The sequence below is a fragment of the Mercenaria mercenaria genome, chromosome 17, assembly GCF_021730395.1.
Source record: "Mercenaria mercenaria strain notata chromosome 17, MADL_Memer_1, whole genome shotgun sequence".
Classification (NCBI taxonomy): Eukaryota; Metazoa; Mollusca; class Bivalvia; order Venerida; family Veneridae; genus Mercenaria; species Mercenaria mercenaria.
Window position 1 is genome coordinate 23,245,753 of NC_069377.1, and position 22,593 is coordinate 23,268,345.

A 22,593-nucleotide genomic window follows, 5' to 3' on the forward strand; every position below is an offset into this window, starting at 1 on the left:
CCTTATTTTGAAGAAGCATTTGAAAGTCAGAAAGATTTCTGCTAGATGGGTGCCACATCTGTTGACTGATGAGCAAAAGAGGCAACGGGTTAAAGTGGCCAAACAGCTGCTTCAAATGTTTCCAAAATATGACAAAAAGCAGTTTGCCAATGTCGTCACAGGTGATGAAACCTGGGTCCATTATTTTGAGCCCGTCAGAAAGGTTAGCAATAAGATTTGGGCCACTAAACACAGCAAACGCCCAATAATTGCCAAACGTTCTTTGAGTGCAAAGAAGGTTTTGTATGCAATCTTCTTCTCTGGTGAAGGAGTCGCAATAAAAGTGCCGGTGAAAAAGGGCAAAAGCATCACCGGAAAGTACTACAAAGACGTAGTACTGAAGAAACTGAAAAAGTATTATCAGAAACGACGCCCTGCCACTGGTTTTAAACATGTCCGTCTTCTACATGACAATGCCCCCGCTCATACCTCCGCAATAGTTACGGCGTTTTTGAAGAAAGAAAAAGTAACTATTTTGCCTCACCCCCCGTATTCCCCAGACCTTGCCCCATGTGATTTCTTTTTGTTCCCGAAATTGAAATCATTCCTTGCTGGGCGGAAATACCAGTCTCGACAGGCACTTGGATCTGCCATTCATCAGTACCTTATTACTGTGCCCAAATCAGCGTACCGTGACGCCTTCAAGAAGTGGATACATCGGCTGAAACTTTGCATTTCTAGCCACGGGGAGTACTTCAAGGGCATGAAATGAGCCCTTTTGGGCTAACTTGAAATTTGAAGTCTCTAGATAGAAATAAGCAATTCATTTCGAACATCCCTCGTAATAGCTTATATTTACCGTTTAGTTCCATTCTGATGCAGGGTAACTTATAATTGAAATAATAAATATCTGACACAGTATCACCAACTGAGGTTTTGCACCATTTTCAGCGCTTATCCAAAAAAGCACATTCATACGGTTATATGTGAAATTCACACAAATAGCGTAGAGAACGTAGCAAAATGCATGCATGATTCCTAATGCATGTAATGTACTTTGTTCTGGAAGAAGCAGTACTTCATTTGCTACCTTAGACTCTTTAGTCATCTTTAGTTGCAAAAACATTCATATTATACCAACTGGTTGCTTACACTTTGATTTATCAATAAGATATAAGGTCAAATTATAGAAACAAAGATATATTTATTGATTGGTATCCAGAATGACATTGACTTTGACTGGTTCTATGTCCAAAAACCTTGTAAAATACATTTACTGTTTAAACAACCATATTGCCGTACTTATGTGTATTGTTGTTAATAATTCACATGCTCATTTTCTGGTGGTGCAATTCCAACCAATTTGTACAGGCCGTTGTTTCTTGAAATAGTGTATGAGCCATCCAAATCTTAACAATGTGACTAGGTGATGAATATACTATTTTTAAGAAAATGTGGTAATAAATATTATAAATAACAGGAATGAAAATAAGTATATGGCCCCAAAGTGGTGAAATTTAGCCCTTTTTAACAACTGAGGCAAGTATTTCAGAAAATATGAAAACAATCTAGAAAAAGTATTTTGCAATATATCTGAACAATTCCTCAGTAGTAAGGAACTTTAAATCTTTTTAAAAAGTTGAATATACTTTTATGGTGTGTCATATCTGTAATCATTAAGTTAATGTAACAAATTGCAACAATGACAAATTTATATTAAATAGCAATTTGCATTTACAGGTGTACCTACAACTTTTATTAGTGTCTCTAAGAGTGCTGACAAAGCGATTCTTGGGAATAACACATTTGCTTTCTCCTGCGATTACATTATTCCACTGCAAGCTCATCTGTTTGCAGTAGAGTTACAGCGAAGAAGGAAAGATGATTCTAATTTCATTACTATAGTGACATTCCAAAATCAGTCGAATCAAATTAATGTAACTTATCAAGACACATCATTGGAATCCAGGACTGAAGGAATACAACCAACAACAGAGAACAATTCTACTGCAGGTCTCGAGTTCAGGAATATAGAATGTTCTGATAAGGCTGAATATAAATGTAAAGTGTACTATTCTGACGGAACGAACACTAGCATTGAGAATACCACTGAAGTAGTTGTACAAGGTAAGTAGCATAAAATCCCAACAATGTTAAGATTTTGTAATATTCTTTACTGTAAATGTATATACTTTATATTTTCTAAATGAGAAATGCAAATGCATCAGCTGGAATTGTTCGTTGACACAGACAAAAATTCGTGGATATATTGTGTCTTTGTGCTGTTCCATTCATCCTCTTCATGCAGTGTTTTGGTGTTAGTTAAGCTCACCTCTTTATATCATTTATTGGGCAAATAATTACAACTTCTAATTTACTACATCTGATTATTGCTTTCCGGACTTCTGTCCTTTGTTTGATCCGGATAAAGTGACGCCATTTACATCTTTAATAGAATTTGGAAACTGTCGTTTTGACTCATAACATCTTCATCAACGTTATGGGTATCATGATGAAAGAAAACATCGGACGATCAAAGAAAGGTTCACATAGCCGACGTTTGCAACCAAAACAATGAAAACAGTAAAAGAAAACCAATATACTGTAACAGTTGTCTGTAGGCATTTATACTTAATATATGCCGTACATATAATTTGCGCATACAAAGTGTAGACCTATGATATATAAAAGTCTAAGAAGGTACATGTATGTCGGTTTAACGTCAGGGTTATTTAACACTGTTAATACATTGACCTACAGGCCAATATAGCCAGGTTTTCTGCGAAACATTGTATATGTCTGTCATTATCTATGTACGTACACACAAACCATTATTATGATAAACGTTATCTACAGTTATTTTCCCCGCCACTGCTATGGATAGTGAAAGGGTAAAACCTTTGATTTTAGCTGTGACCTTGACCTTGAACTGACATGGCTGACTCATGAATTCTGCACAACGTCTTGATGAGGTGATCATTTGACCAAAGTTTCATGAAAATCCTTCAAGGGGGTTTAGGAGATACAGAGCTGAAACCTTTGACCTTCAGTTGTGACCTTGACCTTCAGTTGACATGGCTGACTCATGAGTTCTTGATGAGGTGATCATTTGACCCAAGTTTCATGAAGGTTTAGGAGATATGGACCGGACACGATTTTGTTACGGACGGAAGGACGGAAGGACGGACGGAAAGACGGACGGAAGGACGGACAGACGGACGGAAGGACGGACGGAAGGACGGACGCAGACCATTCCTATAATCCCTCCGCCACGGCGGGGGATTAATAACCCTATTATATTGACATTTTTCCTGAAAAATAATATATCCACCCTTTCCTTTCAGCTTCAGCACAGACTATGTTTTCGCAAAAAGGTCGAATTACATACTTCCCAAACACAAATATAACAGAGGGCGATGAAGTCGTCTTCACCTGTGAGGGAGATGTAGGCAGTGAGCCAGAAGGGCATATTGCTTGGTTCTATTACCTTGATAACGATACCACAAATGCTGTCGATGCAACGTCTAATGCGTCGTCAACAGCTCCAGTATACCAGGAAAACACGTGCACTTATACACGTACCTCTATGTTACGATTAAACATGACGGAGGACATCAATAATGTTACGGTGAGGTGCACGGCGCAACAAAACGTTTTAAACCAGTCTGGCGATGGCTATGTTCAAACTAATAAGATTCCTGTCCAGTTGTTATGTAAGTTTTAAAATTATAACTCTAAAACTGTTACGCATATATGAAAAACTGCATAGTTCAGTTTACAACAGTACCGTACAAAACGATGTACTAAAATGCGATTTAAAGAAATGACTTTATATGATTTATGGCATATCTATATATAACAATGCTTTATATAAATACTGTACATCTGGCATTCCACATTTCATAGCCTCCTATAAACAGACTCTGGCAACCGCGGTCTCCTATTGAATTGCTTGGTTTTATTATATGGTATCAAATGATCTTCTTGTGTATTCAGTACATAATGTTGTTTTGTAAATGTGAAATTATAAAATAATTAGATGATTAGTCACTGTCAGTATCTAAATAACACTAGGTAGTGTTACCACTCAAATCTAATTCTCAACATTATTTAAGATTCACCAAAGATCGACCTCATAGCCAATGAAACATATACAGAAGGACAGGGAACTTTGACCCTTCGTTGTACTGCAGACTCTTATCCCGCACCTGACTATGTTTGGCTTCTACCGGATGGATCAGAGAGTCTCGGATCTAATTTGGAACTCACGAATCTTACCGTTGGAAGCTCGGGATTATACATGTGTATTGCACACAATTTTTTCAAAGGTGAAAACCATACAACAAACACAACAACTTATGTACGCGTTGAAAAAGCTCCAACACCGATAACAGAGGTCATCACTACCACACCTTCTTTGATTCAAACAACATCTGCTAAAGCTTGTAAGTACACATAGATACAGTATTTCCTCCTAATGCTTACTAAATACCTGTCAACAGAAACAATTTGTTTGATCACGTGTAGTCTTTCTCCACTATTAAACAGTGGAAAGCACAATCTGAACCACGTTACTTTTAAAAACTTAACAAAACAAGCCAACGAATGAATATGGCAATGCTAATATAATGTGTCTGTAAATCACCATTGTTCTAGTAACTATTCATTTAAAGTTTGCCTTTTTACAAACCTTAAGTGAAAATCTAAATAACGAATTCATTGATCTATATTGTTTCTGGTTACTCGTATTGATTGAAAAGATATAACTACAGCCACACATTGTTTTTATTTCTTATTTTGTATGCCTATTGCACTACTCTGTTTTTCGTATCTTGATACTTATTATACGGATGTTTGTTATTCCGTGACAAAATCTGAGTACGAGAAAAAACTCTGTATTCCATCCTGCCCATTGATTAAGTGGCAGGGGCCAGTTTTGCATTTGGCCCGGGTACGTTTTTTAAATAAAATAGACAGATGCACTTTAAAGGCATTTATATTCAACTGGTTATTTATGATGTTTATAGAACTGAGGATTCCTGCGTACGATTAGTTATTGTGTAAAGTAAATATGTACTTGAATCGATTTTCCTAGCTCCGTGTAGACGGCCGGGTCTAAAGTCTTACCTGAGGTAACGGAATTCGGACAAAATGGAAACGGTCATTCATCCATCCAGATTCAGCTCAAAATAGCGGAAAAAGTAAACTGTTATGAGACACTTTTCTTCCCACCATTATTTTCGTCTGGCCACATGCTTTAAAAATATGCATGTGTTTTAGGTCAGTCATTTGCAGATAATACGGTACAGGTCGCGCAAGGTGTGCATTTTATGCCATTTTTGCCTCAAAATTTAGTATCCTGAAACCTGCGTTTTATTCATTTTTATCACAGAAGCAACAGAATCGGCAGGCTGAAAATGTCACACAATGAAGTGCTAAGTCCATGCAATACAATCGCTCAAAACCTGCCTTGAATTTTTAAAAATTGGATTTTTCATGATTTTTTTCGCACTGGTATCAGCGCATATTTGTGAAATTTTCAAATTAACTGTCCCTGGCCCCCATAAGTGAATTCGGCCCAAATTAAATTTCGAAAAATCTCTTGATTTTGCGCGGTTTTAAATAGTTTAGAACCTCAAGATTGATATTTTAAACTTCCTGGGGACTTAAAACGCTAATTAACGGCACAGCAGCTGAAAAATGTTACGGTGAGGACACATCAAGGTATGAAAGTCAATATGTAAAGAAACGATTTTTTAAAATTCTACCACCAATAACAGTGTTTTAGTACCGTTAAAACATCATTTTCATTATTCTTAACCCACGTAGCGCATATTTAGCCAATCAGATCTGCATTTCGTCAATCGGGGATGTCTGGAGGGTGGGGACCCCATGATATAGGCAAATATGGGGTGGGGGCATATTATTTTCGCAAAATGATGCGAAAATGACTTTATATCATTCTTAATGACGGAATACGTTAAATTACGCCAGAAAATGATAAAAACGCACGTATTTTACATTCTTTGTCTCGTAGCGACAAATTGTAAATTTTGGCTCATTTTGCACGGGAGGGGTTGGCTAGTTTAGACCCTCATATACACACATCTTTTGATGCTACTAAAATTATTTTTGTCTTGTTTTATTTGCAAAAGATGTATTAAAGTTCAGAAATTGTAAAATCCGCTTTTGGTCATAAATTGAAAAATCTATAAGTGAATTCGGCCAAAATTAAATTTCGAAAAATCTCTTGATTTTGCGCGGTTTTAAACAGTTTAGAACCTCAAGATTGATATTTTCAACTTCCTGGGGACTCAAAACGCTAAATGACGGCACAGCAGCTGAAAAATGTTACGGAGAGGACACATCTAGGTATGAAAGTCAATATGTAAAGATACGATTTTTTAAGATTCTACCACCAATAACAGTGTTTTAGTAACGTGAAAACATCATTTTCATTATTCTTAACCCACGTAGCGCATATTTATCTAATCAGCTCTGCATTTCGTCAATCAGGGGGATGCCTGGAGGGTGGGGACCCCATGATATAGGCAAATAGGAGGTGGGGGCATATTATTTTCGCAAAATGATGCGAAAATGACTTTATATCATTCTTAATGTCGGAATACGTTAACTTACGCCAGAAAATGATAAAAACGCACGTATTTTACATTCTGTGTCTCGTAGCGACAAATTGTAAATTTTGGCTCATTTTGCACGGGAGGGGTTGGCTAGTTTAGCCCCTTTCATATACAGACATCTTTCATGCTACTAAAATTATTTTTGTCTTGTTTTATTTGCAAAAGATGTATTAAAGTTCAGAAAGAGTAAAATCCGCTTTTGGTCATAAATTGAAAAATCATAAGTGAATTCGGCCAAAATTAAATTTCGAAAAATCTCTTGATTTTGAGTGGTTTTAAATAACTTAGAACCTCAAGATTGATATTTTAAACTTCCTGGGGACTTGAAACGCTAATTGACGGCACAGCAGCTGAAAAATGTTACCGTGAGGAAACATCAAGGTATGAAAGTCAATATGTAAAGATACGAGTTTTTAAAATTCTACCACCAATAACAGTGTTTTAGTACCGTGAAAACATCATTTTCATTATTCTTAACCCACGTAGCGCATATTTAGCCAATGAGCTCTGCATTTCGGTAATCACGGGGATGCTTGGAGGGTGGGGACCCCATGATATAGGCAAATAGGGGGTGGGGGCATATTATTTTCGCAAAATGATGCGAAAATGACTTTATATCATTATTAATGACGGAATACGTTAAATTACGCCAGAAAATGATAAAAACGCACATATTTTACATTCTTTGTCTCGTAGCGACAAATTGTATATTTTGGCTCATTTTGCACGGGAGGGGTTGGCTAGTTTAGTCCCTCATATACAGACATCTTTTCGTGCTACTAAAATTATTTTTGTCTGGTTTTATTTGCAAAAGATGTATTAAAGTTCAGAAACAGTGAAATCCGCTTTTGGTCATCAATTGAAAAATCATAAGTGAATTCGGCCAAAATTAAATTTCGAAAAATCTCTTGATTTGCGCGGTTTTACATAGTTTAGAGCTCAAGATTGATATTTTAAACTTCCTGAGGACTTCAAAACGCTAATTGACGGCACAGCAGCTGAAAATGTTACGGTCAGGACACATAAGGTATGAAGTCAATATGTAAAGATACGATTTTTTAAAATTCTACCACCAATAACAGTGTTTTAGTACGTGAAAACATCATTTTCATTATTCTTAACCCACGTAGCGAATTTATCTAATCAGCTCTGTTTCGTCAATCAGGGGGATGCCTGGAGGGTGGGACCCATGATATAGGCAAATAGGGGGTGGGGGCATATTATTTTCGCAAAATGATGCTAAAATGACTTTATTCATTCTTAATGCGGAATACGTTAAATTAGCCAGAAATGATAAAAACGCACTATTTTACATTCTTTGTCTTGTAGCGACAAATTGTAAATTTGGCTCATTTTGCACGGGAGGGGTTGGCTAGTTTAGTCCTATATACAGAATCTTTTCATGCTACTAAAATTATTTTTGTCTTTTTATTTGCAAAAATTATTAAAGTTCAGAAAGTAAAATCCGCTTTTGGTCATAAATTGAAAATCATAAGTGAATTCGGCCAAAATAATTTCGAAAAATCTCTTGATTTTGGGGTTTTAATAGTTAGAACCTCAGATTGATATTATAAACTTCCTGGGGACTTAAAACGCTAATTGACGCACAGCAGCTGAAAATTTACGGGAGGACACATCAAGGTTGAAAGTCAATATGTAAAGATACGATTTTTTTAAATTCTACCACCTAATAACAGTGTTTTGTACGTGAAAACATCATTTTCATTATTCTTACCCACGTAGCGATATTTAGCCAATCAGCTCTGATTTGGTCATCAGGGGATGCCTGAGGGTGGGGCCCCATGATATAGGCAAATAGGGGGTGGGGGGATATTTATTTTCGCAAAATGATGCAAATGACTTTATATCATTTTAATGACGGAATACGTTAAATTACGCCAGAAATGATAAAAACGCAGTATTTTACATTCTTTGTCTCGTACGACAAATGTAAATTTTGGCTCATTTTGCACGGGAGGGGTTTGCTAGTTTAGACCCTCATATACAGACATCTTTCCATGCTACTAAAATTATTTTTGTCTGGTTTTTTTGCAAAAGTGTATAAAGTTCAGAAACAGAAAATCCGCTTTTGGTCATAAATTGAAAAATCATTGTGAATTCGTCCAAAATTAAATTTCGAAAAATCTCTGATTTTGAGGTTTTACATAATTAGACCTCAAGATTGATATTATAAACTTCCTGGGGACTTAAACGCTAATTGACGGCACAGCAGCTGAAAATGTTACGGTGAGGACACATCAAGGTATGAAAGTCAATATGTAAAGATACGATTTTTAAAATTCTACCACCAATAACAAGTTTTAGTACCGTGAAAACATCATTTTCATTATTCTTAACCCACGTAGCGCATATTTACCAATAGCTCTGCATTCGTAATCAGGGGATGCTGGAGGGTGGGGACCCATGATATAGGCAATAGGGGGTGGGGGCATATTATTTTCGCAAAAGATGCGAAAATGACTTTATATCATTTTAATGACGGAATACGTTAAATTACGCCAGAAAATGATAAAACGCACGTATTTTCATTCTTTGTCTCGTAGCGACAAATTGTAATTTTGGCTCATTTTGCACGGGAGGTTGGCTAGTTTAGCCCTCATATACAGACATCTTTCTGCTACTAAAATTATTTTTTTGTTTTATTTGCAAAAGTGTATTAAAGTCAGAAACAGTAAATCGCTTTTGGTCATCAATTGAAAATCATAAGTATTCGCCAAAATTAAATTTCGAAAATCTCTTGATTTTGCGCGGTTTTAAATAGTTTAGACCTCAAGATTGTATTTTAACTTCTGGGACTTAAAACGCTAATTGACGGCACAGCAGCTGAAAATGTTACGAAGGACACTAAGGTATGAAAGTCAATATGTAACGATATTTTAAAATTCCCACCAATAACAGTGTTTAGTACCGTGAAAACATCATTTTCATTATTCTTAACCCACGTAGCGCAATTTAGCTAATCAGCTCTGATTCTCAATCAGGGGATGCCTGGAGGTGGGGACCCCATGATATAGGCAAATAGTGGTGGGGTGCATATTATTTTCGCAAAATGATGCAAATGACTTTATATCATTCTTAATGACGGAATACGTTAAATTACGCCAGAAAATGATAAAAACGCACGTATTTTACATTCTTTGTCTTGTAGCGACAAATTGTAAATTTTGGCTCATTTTGCACGGGAGGGGTTGGCTAGTTTAGTCCCTCATATACAGACATCTTTTCTGCTACTAAAATTATTTTGTCTGGTTTTATTTGCCAAAAATTATTAAAGTTCAGAAACAGTAAAATCCGCTTTTGGTCATAAATTGAAAATCATAAGTGAATTCGGCCAAAAATAAATTTCGAAAAATCTCTTGATTTTGCGCGGTTTTACATAGTTAGACCTCAAGATTGATATTTAAACTTCCTGAGGACTTAAAACGCTAATTGACGGCACAGCAGCTGAAAAATGTTACGGTGAGGACACATCAAGGTATGAAAGTCAATATGTAAAGATACGATTTTTTAAAATTACCACCATAACAGTGTTTTAGTACCGTGAAAACATCATTTTCATTATTCTTAACCCACGTAGCGGCATATTTAGCCAATCAGCTCTGATTTCGCATCAGGGATGCCTGAGGGGGCCCATGATAAGCAAATAGGGGGTGGGGCATATATTTTCGCAAATATGCAAAATGACTTTAATCATTTTAATGACGAATACTTAAATTACGCAAAAGATAAAAACAGTATTAATTCTTTCTCGTAGCGACAATTGTAATTTTGGTCTTTGCCGGAGGGGTTTCTAGTTTAGCCCTCAATACGCACTTCATCTAAATATTTTTGTCTGTTTTTGCAAAAGTGTATTAAAGTCAAAAGAAATGCTTTTGTCATAATTGAAAATCTATGTGAATTCGCCAAAATAATTTCGAAAAATCTCTTGATTGCGCGTTTTAATAGTTTAGACTCAGATTGAATTTAACTCTGGGACTAAACGCTATTGACGCACAGCAGCTGAAAATGTTCGGGAGGACCTCAGGTATAAGTCAATAGTAAGATAGATTTTTTAAATTCTACACCATAACGTTTTAGTACGTGAAAACATCATTTTCATTATCTTAACCAGAGCGCATATTTTCAATCAGCTCTGCATTTCGTCATCAGGGGGATGCTGGAGGGTGGGACCCCAGTAGGCAATAGGGTGGGGCATATTTTTCGCAAAAAGATGCGAAAATGACTTTATATCATTCTAATGTCGGAATACGTTAATAGCCAGAAAATGATAAAAACGCACGTATTTTCATTCTTGTCTCGTAGCGACAAATGTAAATTTTGGCTCATTTTGCACGGGAGGTTGGCTAGTTTAGACCCTATATCAGAATCTTTTCATGCTACTAAAATTATTTTTTTGGTTTTATTTGCAAAAGATGTATTAAAGTTCAGAAAAGTAAAATCGCTTTTGGTCATAAATTGAAAAATCATAGGAATTCGGCCAAAATAAATTTCGAAAATCTCTTGATTTGAGGGTTTTAAATAGTTAGAACCTCAAGATTGTATTTTAAACTTCTGGGACTTAAAACGCTAATTGCGGCAAGCAGCTGAAAATTTACGGAGGACAATCAAGGTATGAAGTCAATAGTAAAGATAGATTTTTAAAATTCTAACACCAAAAAAAGTGTTTTGTACCGTGAAACATCATTTTCATTATTCTTAACCACGTAGCGCATATTTAGCCAATCAGCTCTGCATTGGTCAATCAGGGGGATGCTGGAGGGTGGGGACCCCATGATAAGGCAAATAGGGGGTGGGCAATTTTTCGCAAAATGATCGAAATGACTTTATATCATTTTAATGACGGAATACGTTAAATTACGCCAGAAAATGATAAAAACGCAGTATTTTACATTCTTTGTCTCGTACGACAAATTGTAAATTTTGGCTCTTTGCCGGGAGGGTTGGTAGTTTAGACCTCATATACAGACATCTTTCCTGTACTAAAATTATTTTTGTCTGGTTTTATTTGCAAAGATGTATTAAAGTTCAGAACAGTAAAATCCGCTTTTGGTCAAATTGAAAAATCTAAGTGAATTCGGCAAAATTAAATTCGAAAAATCTCTTGATTTTGGTGTTTTATATTTAGAACCTCAAGATTGATATTTTAACTTCCTGGGACTTAACGCTAATTGCGGCACAGCTGAAAATGTTCGGAGGAACATCAAGGTATGAAAGTCAATATGTAAAGATCGATTTAAAATTTACCACAATAACAGTGTTTAGAGTGAAAAACATTTTCATTATTTTACCCACGAGCGCATATTAGAATGCTCGATTTCTCAATCAGGGAATGCTGGGTGGGACCATGTATAGGCAAACCATAGGTTGAAGTCATATGTAAGATACGATTTTTAAAATCTACCACCAAACAGTGTTTAGTACGGAAAACATCATTTTCATTATTCTTACCACGTAGCATATTAGCCATCATTGATTTCGTTCAGGGGATGCTGAGGGTGGGGACCATTATGCAAAGGGGGTGGGGATTTTTTTGCAAAATATGCAAAATGATTTATATCATTTTAATGACGGAATATTAATTACGCCAGAAATGATAAAGCATATTAATTTTTGTCGTAGCGACAAATTGTAAATTTGGTCATTTGCACGGAGGGTTGGCTGTTTAGACCTCATATAAGACATCTTTCTGCTAAATTATTTTGTTGTTTTATTTCAAAGTGTATTAAGTTCAAAACAGAAATCGCTTTTGGTATATGAAAAATATGTGATTCGCAAAATAAATTTCGAAATCCTTGATTTTGGGTTTAATAGTTTAGAGCCTCAGTTGATATTAAATTCCTGGGGACTTAAACGCTAATGAGGACAGAGCTGAAAATGTTAGGGGACAATAAGGTATAAAGTATATGTAAAGATACGATTTTAAATTTACACCATAACAGTTTAGTACGTGAAACTCATTTCATTATTTTAACCCGTAGGAATTTCAATCAGCTGCATTTTCAATCAGGGTGATGCTGGAGGTGGGACCTGATATAGGCAATAGGGGTGGGGGCATATTATTTCGCAAAGATGCGAAAATGATTTATATCATTTTTAATGACGGAATACGTTAAATTACGCCAGAAAATGATAAAAACGCACGTATTTTACATTCTTTGTCTCGTAGCGACAAATTGTAAATTTTGGCTCATTTTGCACGGGAGGGGTTGGCTAGTTTAGACCCTCATATACAGACATCTTTTCATGCTACTAAAATTATTTTTGTCTGGTTTTATTTGCAAAAGATGTATTAAAGTTCAGAAACAGTAAAATCCGCTTTTGGTCATAAATTGAAAAATCATAAGTGAATTCGGCCAAAATTAAATTTCGAAAAATCTCTTGATTTTGCGCGGTTTTACATAGTTTAGAGCCTCAAGATTGATATTTTAAACTTCCTGAGGACTTAAAACGCTAATTGACGGCACAGCAGCTGAAAAATGTTACGGTGAGGACACATCAAGGTATGAAAGTCAATATGTAAAGATACGATTTTTTAAAATTCTACCACCAATAACAGTGTTTTAGTACCGTGAAAACATCATTTTCATTATTCTTAACCCACGTAGCGCATATTTAGCCAATCAGCTCTGCATTTCGTCAATCAGGGGGATGCCTGGAGGGTGGGGACCCCATGATATAGGCAAATAGGGGGTGGGGGCATATTATTTTCGCAAAATGATGCGAAAATGACTTTATATCATTGTTTAATGACGGAATACGTTAAATTACGCCAGAAAATGATAAAAATGCACGTATTTTACATTCTTTGTCTCGTAGCGACAAATTGTAAATTTTGGCTCATTTTGCACGGGAGGGGTTGGCTAGTTTAGACCCTCATATACAGACATCTTTTCATGCTACTAAAATTATTTTTGTCTGGTTTTATTTGCAAAAGATGTATTAAAGTTCAGAAACAGTAAAATCCGCTTTTGGTCATAAATTGAAAAATCTTAAAGTGGCAGGGGCCAGTTTCGCATTTGGCCCGGGTACGTTTTTTAAATAAAATAGACAGATGCGCTTTAAAGGCATTTATATTCAACTGGTTATTTATGATGTTTATAGAACTGAGGATTCCTGCGTACGAGTAGTTATTGTGTAAAATAAATATGTATTTGAATCGATTTTCCTAGCTCCGTGTAGACTGCCGGGTCTAAAGTCTTACCTGAGGTAACGGAATTCGGACAAAATGGAAACGGTCATTCATCCATCCAAATTCAGCTCAAAATAGCGGAAAAAGTAAACTGTTATGAGACACTTTTCTTCCCACCTTTATTTTCGTCTGGCCACATGCTTTAAAAATATGCATGTGTTTTAGGTCAGTCATTTGCAGATAATACGCTACAGGTCGCGCAAGGTGTGCATTTTGGGCCATTTTTGCCTCAAAATTTAGTGTCCTGAAACCTGCGTTTTACTCGTTTTTATCACAGAAGCAACAGAATCGGCAGGCTGAAAATGTCACACAATGAAGTGCTAAGTCTATGCAATACATTTGCTCAAAACCTGCCTTGAATTTATCAAAATTGGATTTTTCATGATTTTTTTCGCACTGGTATCAGCGCATATTTGTGAAATTTTCAAATTAACTGTCCCTTGCCCCCATAACATATTAATTCAAGCACGGTGTGGACGCATACCAAACATTTATACAACTGACAATTATATCAGCTGCTCAGCACTATCATTACTTACAGATTACACTCTGAAGGGAGCTATACATGTGGTATGCACTAACTATCACTGGTATATTACGGTGGAAATGGACAAAATACGGCACATTTACCCAACAGCAAGGGCATCTGATATATACCTTGGAGAGAATAAATGTAAAGGTGTGCAAAATGGTGACCTTCTAATATTTCAACATGACCTTTCCGAATGCTTAACAAGTGAACTGGTAAGTGTACAAAAAACTAGCTTTATTATAATTGTTTCATAATGATAGACACGACGTTTGGGTACCATGTCTGTTGCTTGGTGGATTGTTGGTCATGTTATGAAGATCGAATTTAACATTTGAGGTGTTGCTTAGGAATACGTCTTGTACTTTTATAGGATAATAATATTTTAGTCAAACTCTGAATTAGAAGAACTTTAATGTATTTTTAAATGATTTTGTAGCCCGTAATTTCAGATGCTTGACATCATTAAAACATCATAATAATATAACAAGTGGCACTTTCTTACTTTGAGCAGCTTGTCAACGGAATTGAAGTGTATAACAACGAATTGATTTATGCGGAACACGATCCTGTTTACCTGTTTATAGTGCTTCACTATAACTGGACAGTTGGAGTAGAATGTGACATAAGACAGAACGGAACTGCTATAGGTATGATGGATTTAAAACAATTTCCAGCAGATTTCAAATAAATTGTCTGGGAATTTTAAGGCATTTCGAATGTTTCTCAATTTCAGCACAGCGTGAAAATGCGTGCACGTGACTGGGCCGAGACCATTGTGGTTTTAAACATATAATAATGATAACAATAATAATTTATTTTCAGAAAGTTACACACTAAGTACATAAAACACATCATATAATTTCTTTCTAGTATGGCCTTCGAAAATACACCTAAATTATACATAGTGAAATGAAAAGGATTTTCAAAATAAAATTAATCAACGAAGTAAGCCTTTATTTGACGTACATGTACATAGATACTAAAACATTTAAGTTAAGTGACCATTGGTCTATTTTAAACACTGTAATTTTGATTGTATAAAATAAATCTTAATAATGCTCACGATACATATAAAGTGTAGAATTATTCGTCTGCTTTCTTATCAGGATAAGTCGATACTAGTATAGTTCTTTCTTTCATATAATCTCCTCATTTTCTTTTATTATGTAATTATGTTAAGTATCTCGGAATTCAAAATTTGGCTTTACCCTGTGCGTCTGTCTTGTCTTTTAATAAAAAAAGAAACATTGAAGAAGTTTTGTCGCCAGCAACCTAATTTAAACTCACCATATGTTTTTGACACAGCCTGTTCCGAGGCGATGACCTGTGGTATTCCATCGCCATGTATGTTTCTGTCCGTTTGTTACATCTATGTTATTAACTCTATTGGTTTTATAGGTGGATTTCCTAGTAATGCGACCAGCGCAAAAGCGTATAATGTCAGTAGTCCCCAATACCCCGCCAGCGTGTCATTTTACAAAGATCAGGATTTCATCCACGAAATTGGTAAAGGAAACCCTTTGCATGCTGAGATAGGCTCGCACGTCTACGCCAAGGTGTTTACAACAGCCACTGACTGGAACATCAGGATGCGAGTACACACGTGTTACACAAAACCGACTGAGCATGCGCATGACCATATGAAGTATTTTCTGATAAAGGATGGGTATATATATTGATTCAACTCATATCATATCTAGATACAAGGTCAGATTGAGAAAGCTTTTCCTAGTAATCTTTTGGAAAAACATTCAACACTTAAGATAATGCAGTAATATTCAGCGTTTCTATATTCAATTTGCTGATTTAATGAAACAAGATACAAAGAAACAATTATATTTTTTTTAACTTTACTTTGTCCACATAAATTCTACCATATTTTGTCTTACAGGTGTGAGGTAAACACGAACACGCATATAATTTCCCAATCTACGCATGAGACAAGATTTGTGTTTGACAGTTTCGAGTACTCAAACAGCCATGAAGGGATATATGTGTTTTGTGATGCCCTATTCTGTAACTCCTCCGACTGGTCTGCCCAGTGTCGTCAAACGTGCAACCCAGTAACATAAGGGAATCTTGCAACCTGACAAGCAGACAAAATTTAATGATTACGAACACATTTCATAATGTAATCGATTCTAGTTTACTCCATATTTACGGATTTTAAGTAGTTATTTCAATGTAGAATGTCTAAACATGATTATTTAGTAATTAAATATACCCCCACAAACGAAGTGAGCTTGTCGGTCAGATGGTCGGTCTGTCTGTCGGTCCGTTTGTTTTCATGGTTTCCGGACAATATATCATAAAAGTTTTGACAGATTTAAATGATTTTGGTACACAGGTGTAAAATCATAAAATACAGGTCAATTTCGACTTTGTCTACAAACCACCATTTTCTGACGTAGTTATGGCCCCTTTCCAACTTAAAAATTGCCAAACTCATGGTTTTAGGACAATAAGTGATGAAAGGCATGACAGATTTAAATAATTTTTGGTACACAGTTGTAACATCATAAAATACAGGTCAAGTTCGACTTTGGCTACAAACCACCAATTTTTTGACGTAGTTATGGCCTCTTTCCAACTAAAGATTTGCCATACTTCTGTGGCAAAGCTGTATTGTATTGTGGGGGTATTATTCGTCACTCCTGTTACAGTTCTCGTTTAAAAATCTCTTTTATTCATTTGGAATGTCATTTTTCGTAATAGCTAATGAGCATGTTCAGGAAATGAATTTAGGAGAAAAGACATGTGCATGTATTGGAGCGGAAATATAGATAAGATATCTCAGGAATTTTTGAATTGCAGTTTTGATTTTCATTTCTGATGAATCATATGATGTTATGGAGGATTTTATTTTTTTCATTTTCCAACATTCATTTAACAAGTCCGATTATTTGCAGAAATCCTAAAATAATTTAGCATTGTCTAGAAGTGGCAAGAAAAGAGGAAGATATTAGTATACTTTTATGTTCTACTTTTGGCTGGATTTTTCCTAAAATCTTTAAAAACATAACAGGTTGATTATTGTTGTATGTTATCTCTCATTGTTTCTTCTTTCTTTTATTGTTGGACGTTCGACAATTGATTAGCGATGCAGACACACCGGTGTTTGACAGTCACTGTGCCCTTATGTACTCCTATCACATTAAAACAATTGAAAATAAATCACACTCACAAAACCTATTGGCATTATTGTTTGAATGAAAAAAGGAAGAGTCTTTTTACTCTACGATATAAGATATGAAGGTAGTTAACTTTTGTTAGACACTTGGAAATCTTCTGGTACGAACGGTTATCACTGTGAAAGTTTTACCATGCACTGACAAATTAATGTTTGGAAGAGTGCTTAGGAGCTTTTCAAAGTTATATACGACATGAGAAGCATGCATAACTTACTACTAAAACGGGCATTTCGGGTGCGTCCAAATAATGCCCAGTGTGTGACTTTTAAGTTTTACTTTTGGAATAAGAACAAGTATCACATAAGAGAGGAATATGAGGAGCTTCTATGTACGACTTACCTAATGCATACCGACTGCCTTGGTATTTCATTCTGCAGTTGGTAGTAGTTAGAAGATCTTGGTCTTCTGCACTGTTTTTGTTGCTGTTGTAGCATTAATTTTCTCGAAAAGAAGATATGAACTTTCTTGATATTTTTAAGAAGAAGGAAGAAAGAAGAAAAGATGCTGATCCAACCGCGAAAGTACCAAAGTGATGGTCATTATTTCAGTGAAATAAAAAATCACTTTTCTGTACTAAAGCAAGTATTCAAGTAAGGAAGTGCATAAGTGTCACGTGGGTGATTTTTATTGAATCGAAAGATTGATAGACTTTCTTGAAATTAAGGCTTACATGTATTACGGAAGGAAGTGAATCGGCTTTTCGGCCAAGTGGTTAAAGCATCCGAGCGACCAAGGTTCCAATCCCGCCACAGACAGATAAAACTTTTCGTCAAAATATGATATGCTGTATAATTTGTTACACCAAAATGTGAGATTGGGCTCGTCCGGGATACGTATATTATCTCGCGGCGGAAATGGCACTATATATGCCGGCTTACACGTCATTTATAAATGATGACTTCTTTGAAAAGGGCAAGTTTTACGGTCCCTAACGCATAGCCTGTACGTTTTGACATCTAAAAGCCGTAAGACTTAGCTGAGTCTTATTTAAATAAATTATCTTTTCGTCTTTGTAAAAATCAAAATCAAGGGTTTATCAGCTTATTAACAGAAGGACTGATTCTTTTCCAAATGTATGAACCAAAATACGGAATTTGTTGCTCAGTAGGATACTGATTCTAATGCGCATTATCCGAGTACGGTATTAAATGTGCATAATCTAAGTACGGTATCAAAAGCGCATAATCCAAGAACAGTATTAAATGTGCAAAATCCAAGAATGGTATTGAAATGCACATAATCAAGGTACTGTTTTAAATGCGCATAATCCAAGTACGGTATCAAATGCACATAATCCAAGAACGGTATTAAAATGCACATAATCAAGGTACTCTATTTAATGCGCATAATCCAAGTATGGTATCAAATGCACAAAACCAAGGTACGGTATTAAATGCGCATACTCCAAGTACGGTATTAAATGCGAGTAGTCAATGAACGGTATTAATGCGTATTATCCAAGTACTGTATCAAATGCGCATAATCCAAGTACTCGTGATACTGCCTAGAATAACCAGAGAGATCGTTATACATAATTTGCAATTAATCATAGAAAACAGACAACAAGTAACATGATAGGCCTGTTGAGAGTTGAAAGGTCATTTGATTGGCGAGTTTGACGACGTGAAACTATCAAACAGAAAGAGAGAGAGAAAAGAACAGCAGGAAAGTCGGTTCATTTTGACTAGATTGGTATCTTTACGAGACTTTGGCTTTCCGTTACAAGTAAGAGCATGTGTATGTGAAAGAACTGAAATTTTGATATCACTTGCACCGTCATGTATCATGGGACCTAAAACTGCAACACCCGCCTTTACATAACAAAAATACTGTCGAAAAACGGCGTCAAATCTAAACAAAACAAATCAAACTACAACATATGTGGTAATTTGACAGGGATTGGACAGACATTTTAGGAAAATATAAAACGGGTCAAATATAGCAAGAAATACCTTTACATCTTCATTTAACAAAAAAGAAACAGAAAACAGAACGGAAGCAATTTTTATATCATTTATTCAGTTTGGTTTAGAGTAATACCGACACGAAACAATAAACGTCATATGTCAAATTTTCCAGCTTTTTCTGGACAGGTGTGGAAAGAACTTAGGTGCCCCTCAATTCTTTGTTTCAGGTGTAGTCAAGCACCCAGGTAGAACTACCGACTTTTGGTAAGCCTGCTGCAAGGGCTTCCTCTCAAAGAATTTCAGATCTCAAGTGAGATTTCGATCCCATGTCAGTATTCGAAGTCAACGACCTTGACCACTCGGCCGTGAAGGCACCTATAGAAGCAAAGTTTGAAATATTCACACTTGTGTAATTCTCACGCTAATTTTCAAAGTCCAACTCATGAAACCATTCGGAGATTTATAGATACATGGATAGCAAAAACTTAAAACCATCAGAGAACACATTTTCCAGGATTATACCTTATTAAATATCCAGACACGGTTTTTATAAATAATCTTAAAACTTTTAAAGTGAGTGTTAACAAGGTCTTGTCACATTAACAGATGTAAATCGATTATTTTTACTCCATTTTCTTTTGCATGTAATGAACTTAAATATTCAATTTAATATTTGCAAGATGTTTTTGTCAACATAAATAATACCTGCCATAAACACGTAAAAGTGGGCGCGTGATGGGTGTTGCATTTTATATTATCTGTCATGAACAGTTTGTTTGTTTGTTTTGGGTTTAACGCCGTTTTTCAACAGTAGTTCAGTCATGTAACAACGGGCAATTAACCTAACCACTGTTCCTAGATTTTTTACTAGTGCAAACCTGTTCTTCGTAAGTAACTGTCTACTTCACCATATGAATCAGAGGTAGAGGACGAATGATTACAGACACAATTTCTTTTATTAAATCGTCAACTGAGAACATACGCCCCGCCCGGGGATCGAACTCACGGCCCCGCGATCTGCAGACCAACTGAGGCTCTCCGTATTGAGCAGCTAAGCGGCTGGGCTTCTCATTAACAGACGCAGTCAAACCGAGTCTGCTATTATTCTGCTTGGTTGTATTCTGTGCTTCCAAAGGATCTCTTTTACAGATTTTATCAATGATATTTACCGTCAGAATTTATGGATTGTTTGTCCAATACACCATACTTTATATAACCTAAGTTTACACATCACGATGGTCGGAATTCACGAAATTTACGTTTGTATGTAGCTGTAAAATCCACGTTTGAAATGTACAAATGAATAAAAACAACTTTTCATTTTCATGGAAACAACCGAACTTTGATTTTTAATGTTGACGATACGGAACATAATATTATATACATGTTAAAACTCGAGCCAGTTTTGCCTAAGAGGACTTAGTAAAATAGTAAGCAATTGTTTGTTTATTGTACATGTACTTATGTTCTTGTAGCCTTTGACTAGAAAAATAGGTCTAAAATTTATACTAAAATCTATATTGCATAAATTCTTCGTTATTTCTTTGCATACAATTAGGTTAAGTTCAGAGTATTAGAAATTTGAAGAAAATTAAGGTACTTCCGCCATCTTGAATTTAGAGTGACCTTCATTTCCGGTGTAAAAATATAGTGAACAAAAGCTTTCAAATGCAGCTGTTCCATAGCACAAAAACAGCTCAATTTGCAAGACCTCAACTAAAAGTAGCTGTATAAAAAGTAAAACTAAAATTTGGAAATAAACAAAGCAAATATTTTACCTGTAATTTTCAATTAATGCATAGGAGAATTGTTTTCCTATATAGAACTAAACTTATTACAAAATTTGTTTTCAAATCTGACCACTTCATGTATTAAAACGAAAATACATGTTGCTGTTTTCAGCATACATAGAAGTAGTGTAATGTGTGGACAAGATTGTTTCTATGTATGGTGTACCAAACTGCCTAAAATTGTAAGACAAGTCTCAGACTTAATGTGAACAAGATTTAGCAACGATCCAAAATTCGTTTCAAGGGTTGTGCAAGTTTAAGAAAGGTTTAATTTATAATACTGGAATTGATGTACTTACGCACCGCTTATCTCACGGAAAATTCGGTGGAAATGGATTTTTCGGCACTTTCTGCAGTAACTACCGAAATTACTTAACGTAACTTTCTCACACATACGTAATTGTATATTTATAAATTATATGAAAAGTCGAAATATTTGCTTTATCATGATATATGCAAATATTTTAGACAATCTTGAAACATTGAGCCACTGTATTTCCGCATATTGGTTTGGGACAAGTTAGATGTGTATTGTGATTCCTTATTAGATGATTCATGCGTCGTAAACAAACCAATTTTGATTTATCGATGTTTTATACAATAAAAGAAATGCAGGATGTTTTATTTTCAAAAAAACACAGTGAGAATAAATCGCAGAAAAAGATGCACAGCCAAATATGTTAGGAGGCAATACAATTTGTATACAATTTTGTAGATAGCTACGTAACAAACAAAATGCAATTAGTTGAACTTTTTGCGCGAAAACCTGATGATAAAAATCAGAAATATCTCAAAAGTAACGTTTTTTTGTATCTTTAATGTTATTTTTCACACTTTCATAGATTTAAACTGATAATAAATGTGTATTGCAGTTCCGGCATAGAAATCGACACTGACTTTACATTATTGCAGTGTTGGCAGCGGAAGCAGCGGTCCAGTACTAAGATTGTCTACGAAACCAAGGAATCTGAAAATTACGAACATTGGGATCAGTGTTTAGTATACACCTGAATATAATAGACTTGCTATTTGCCGAGTGCACACTAATCTTGTTTTCTATCGTCGTTAATATAAAGTAGACTTTGAAATATTCGTACACATGCATATTAATCTCATGAACACTTCTTTAATGTATGTTCTCTGAAATTAACAAATAACTGGCTCAACTGAGACACCATACTTTAAAGTAAATTCAGTTTGTTCACCACGAGGTTCAAAATGCACGGGAGTCTCGTGATAGTACAGGCCTTAAATTTCACATGGTTGAAGTGTTCAGATTGCTTCGTTTTATTTCTCACGGAAAAGATCGTACGGTTTTTGATATTGGAACAATTGTAGAACAT

At 35.5% G+C, this 22,593-nt stretch overlaps 1 protein-coding gene across 1 annotated transcript in view; it reads left to right on the forward strand.

Annotated features, from left to right (window-relative positions):
* The window catches only part of LOC123536378 (MAM and LDL-receptor class A domain-containing protein 2-like), a 32,675-nt gene that overhangs the window by 1,823 nt on the left and 8,259 nt on the right, over positions 1–22,593 (forward strand). The window contains exons 3-7 of the mRNA XM_053527702.1: positions 1,720–2,106; positions 3,324–3,692; positions 4,095–4,424; positions 14,372–14,574; positions 14,874–15,009. Coding sequence (XP_053383677.1) covers positions 1,720–2,106; positions 3,324–3,692; positions 4,095–4,424; positions 14,372–14,574; positions 14,874–15,009 — 1,425 coding nt within the window. The remainder of the gene's footprint in view (positions 1–1,719; positions 2,107–3,323; positions 3,693–4,094; positions 4,425–14,371; positions 14,575–14,873; positions 15,010–22,593) is intronic.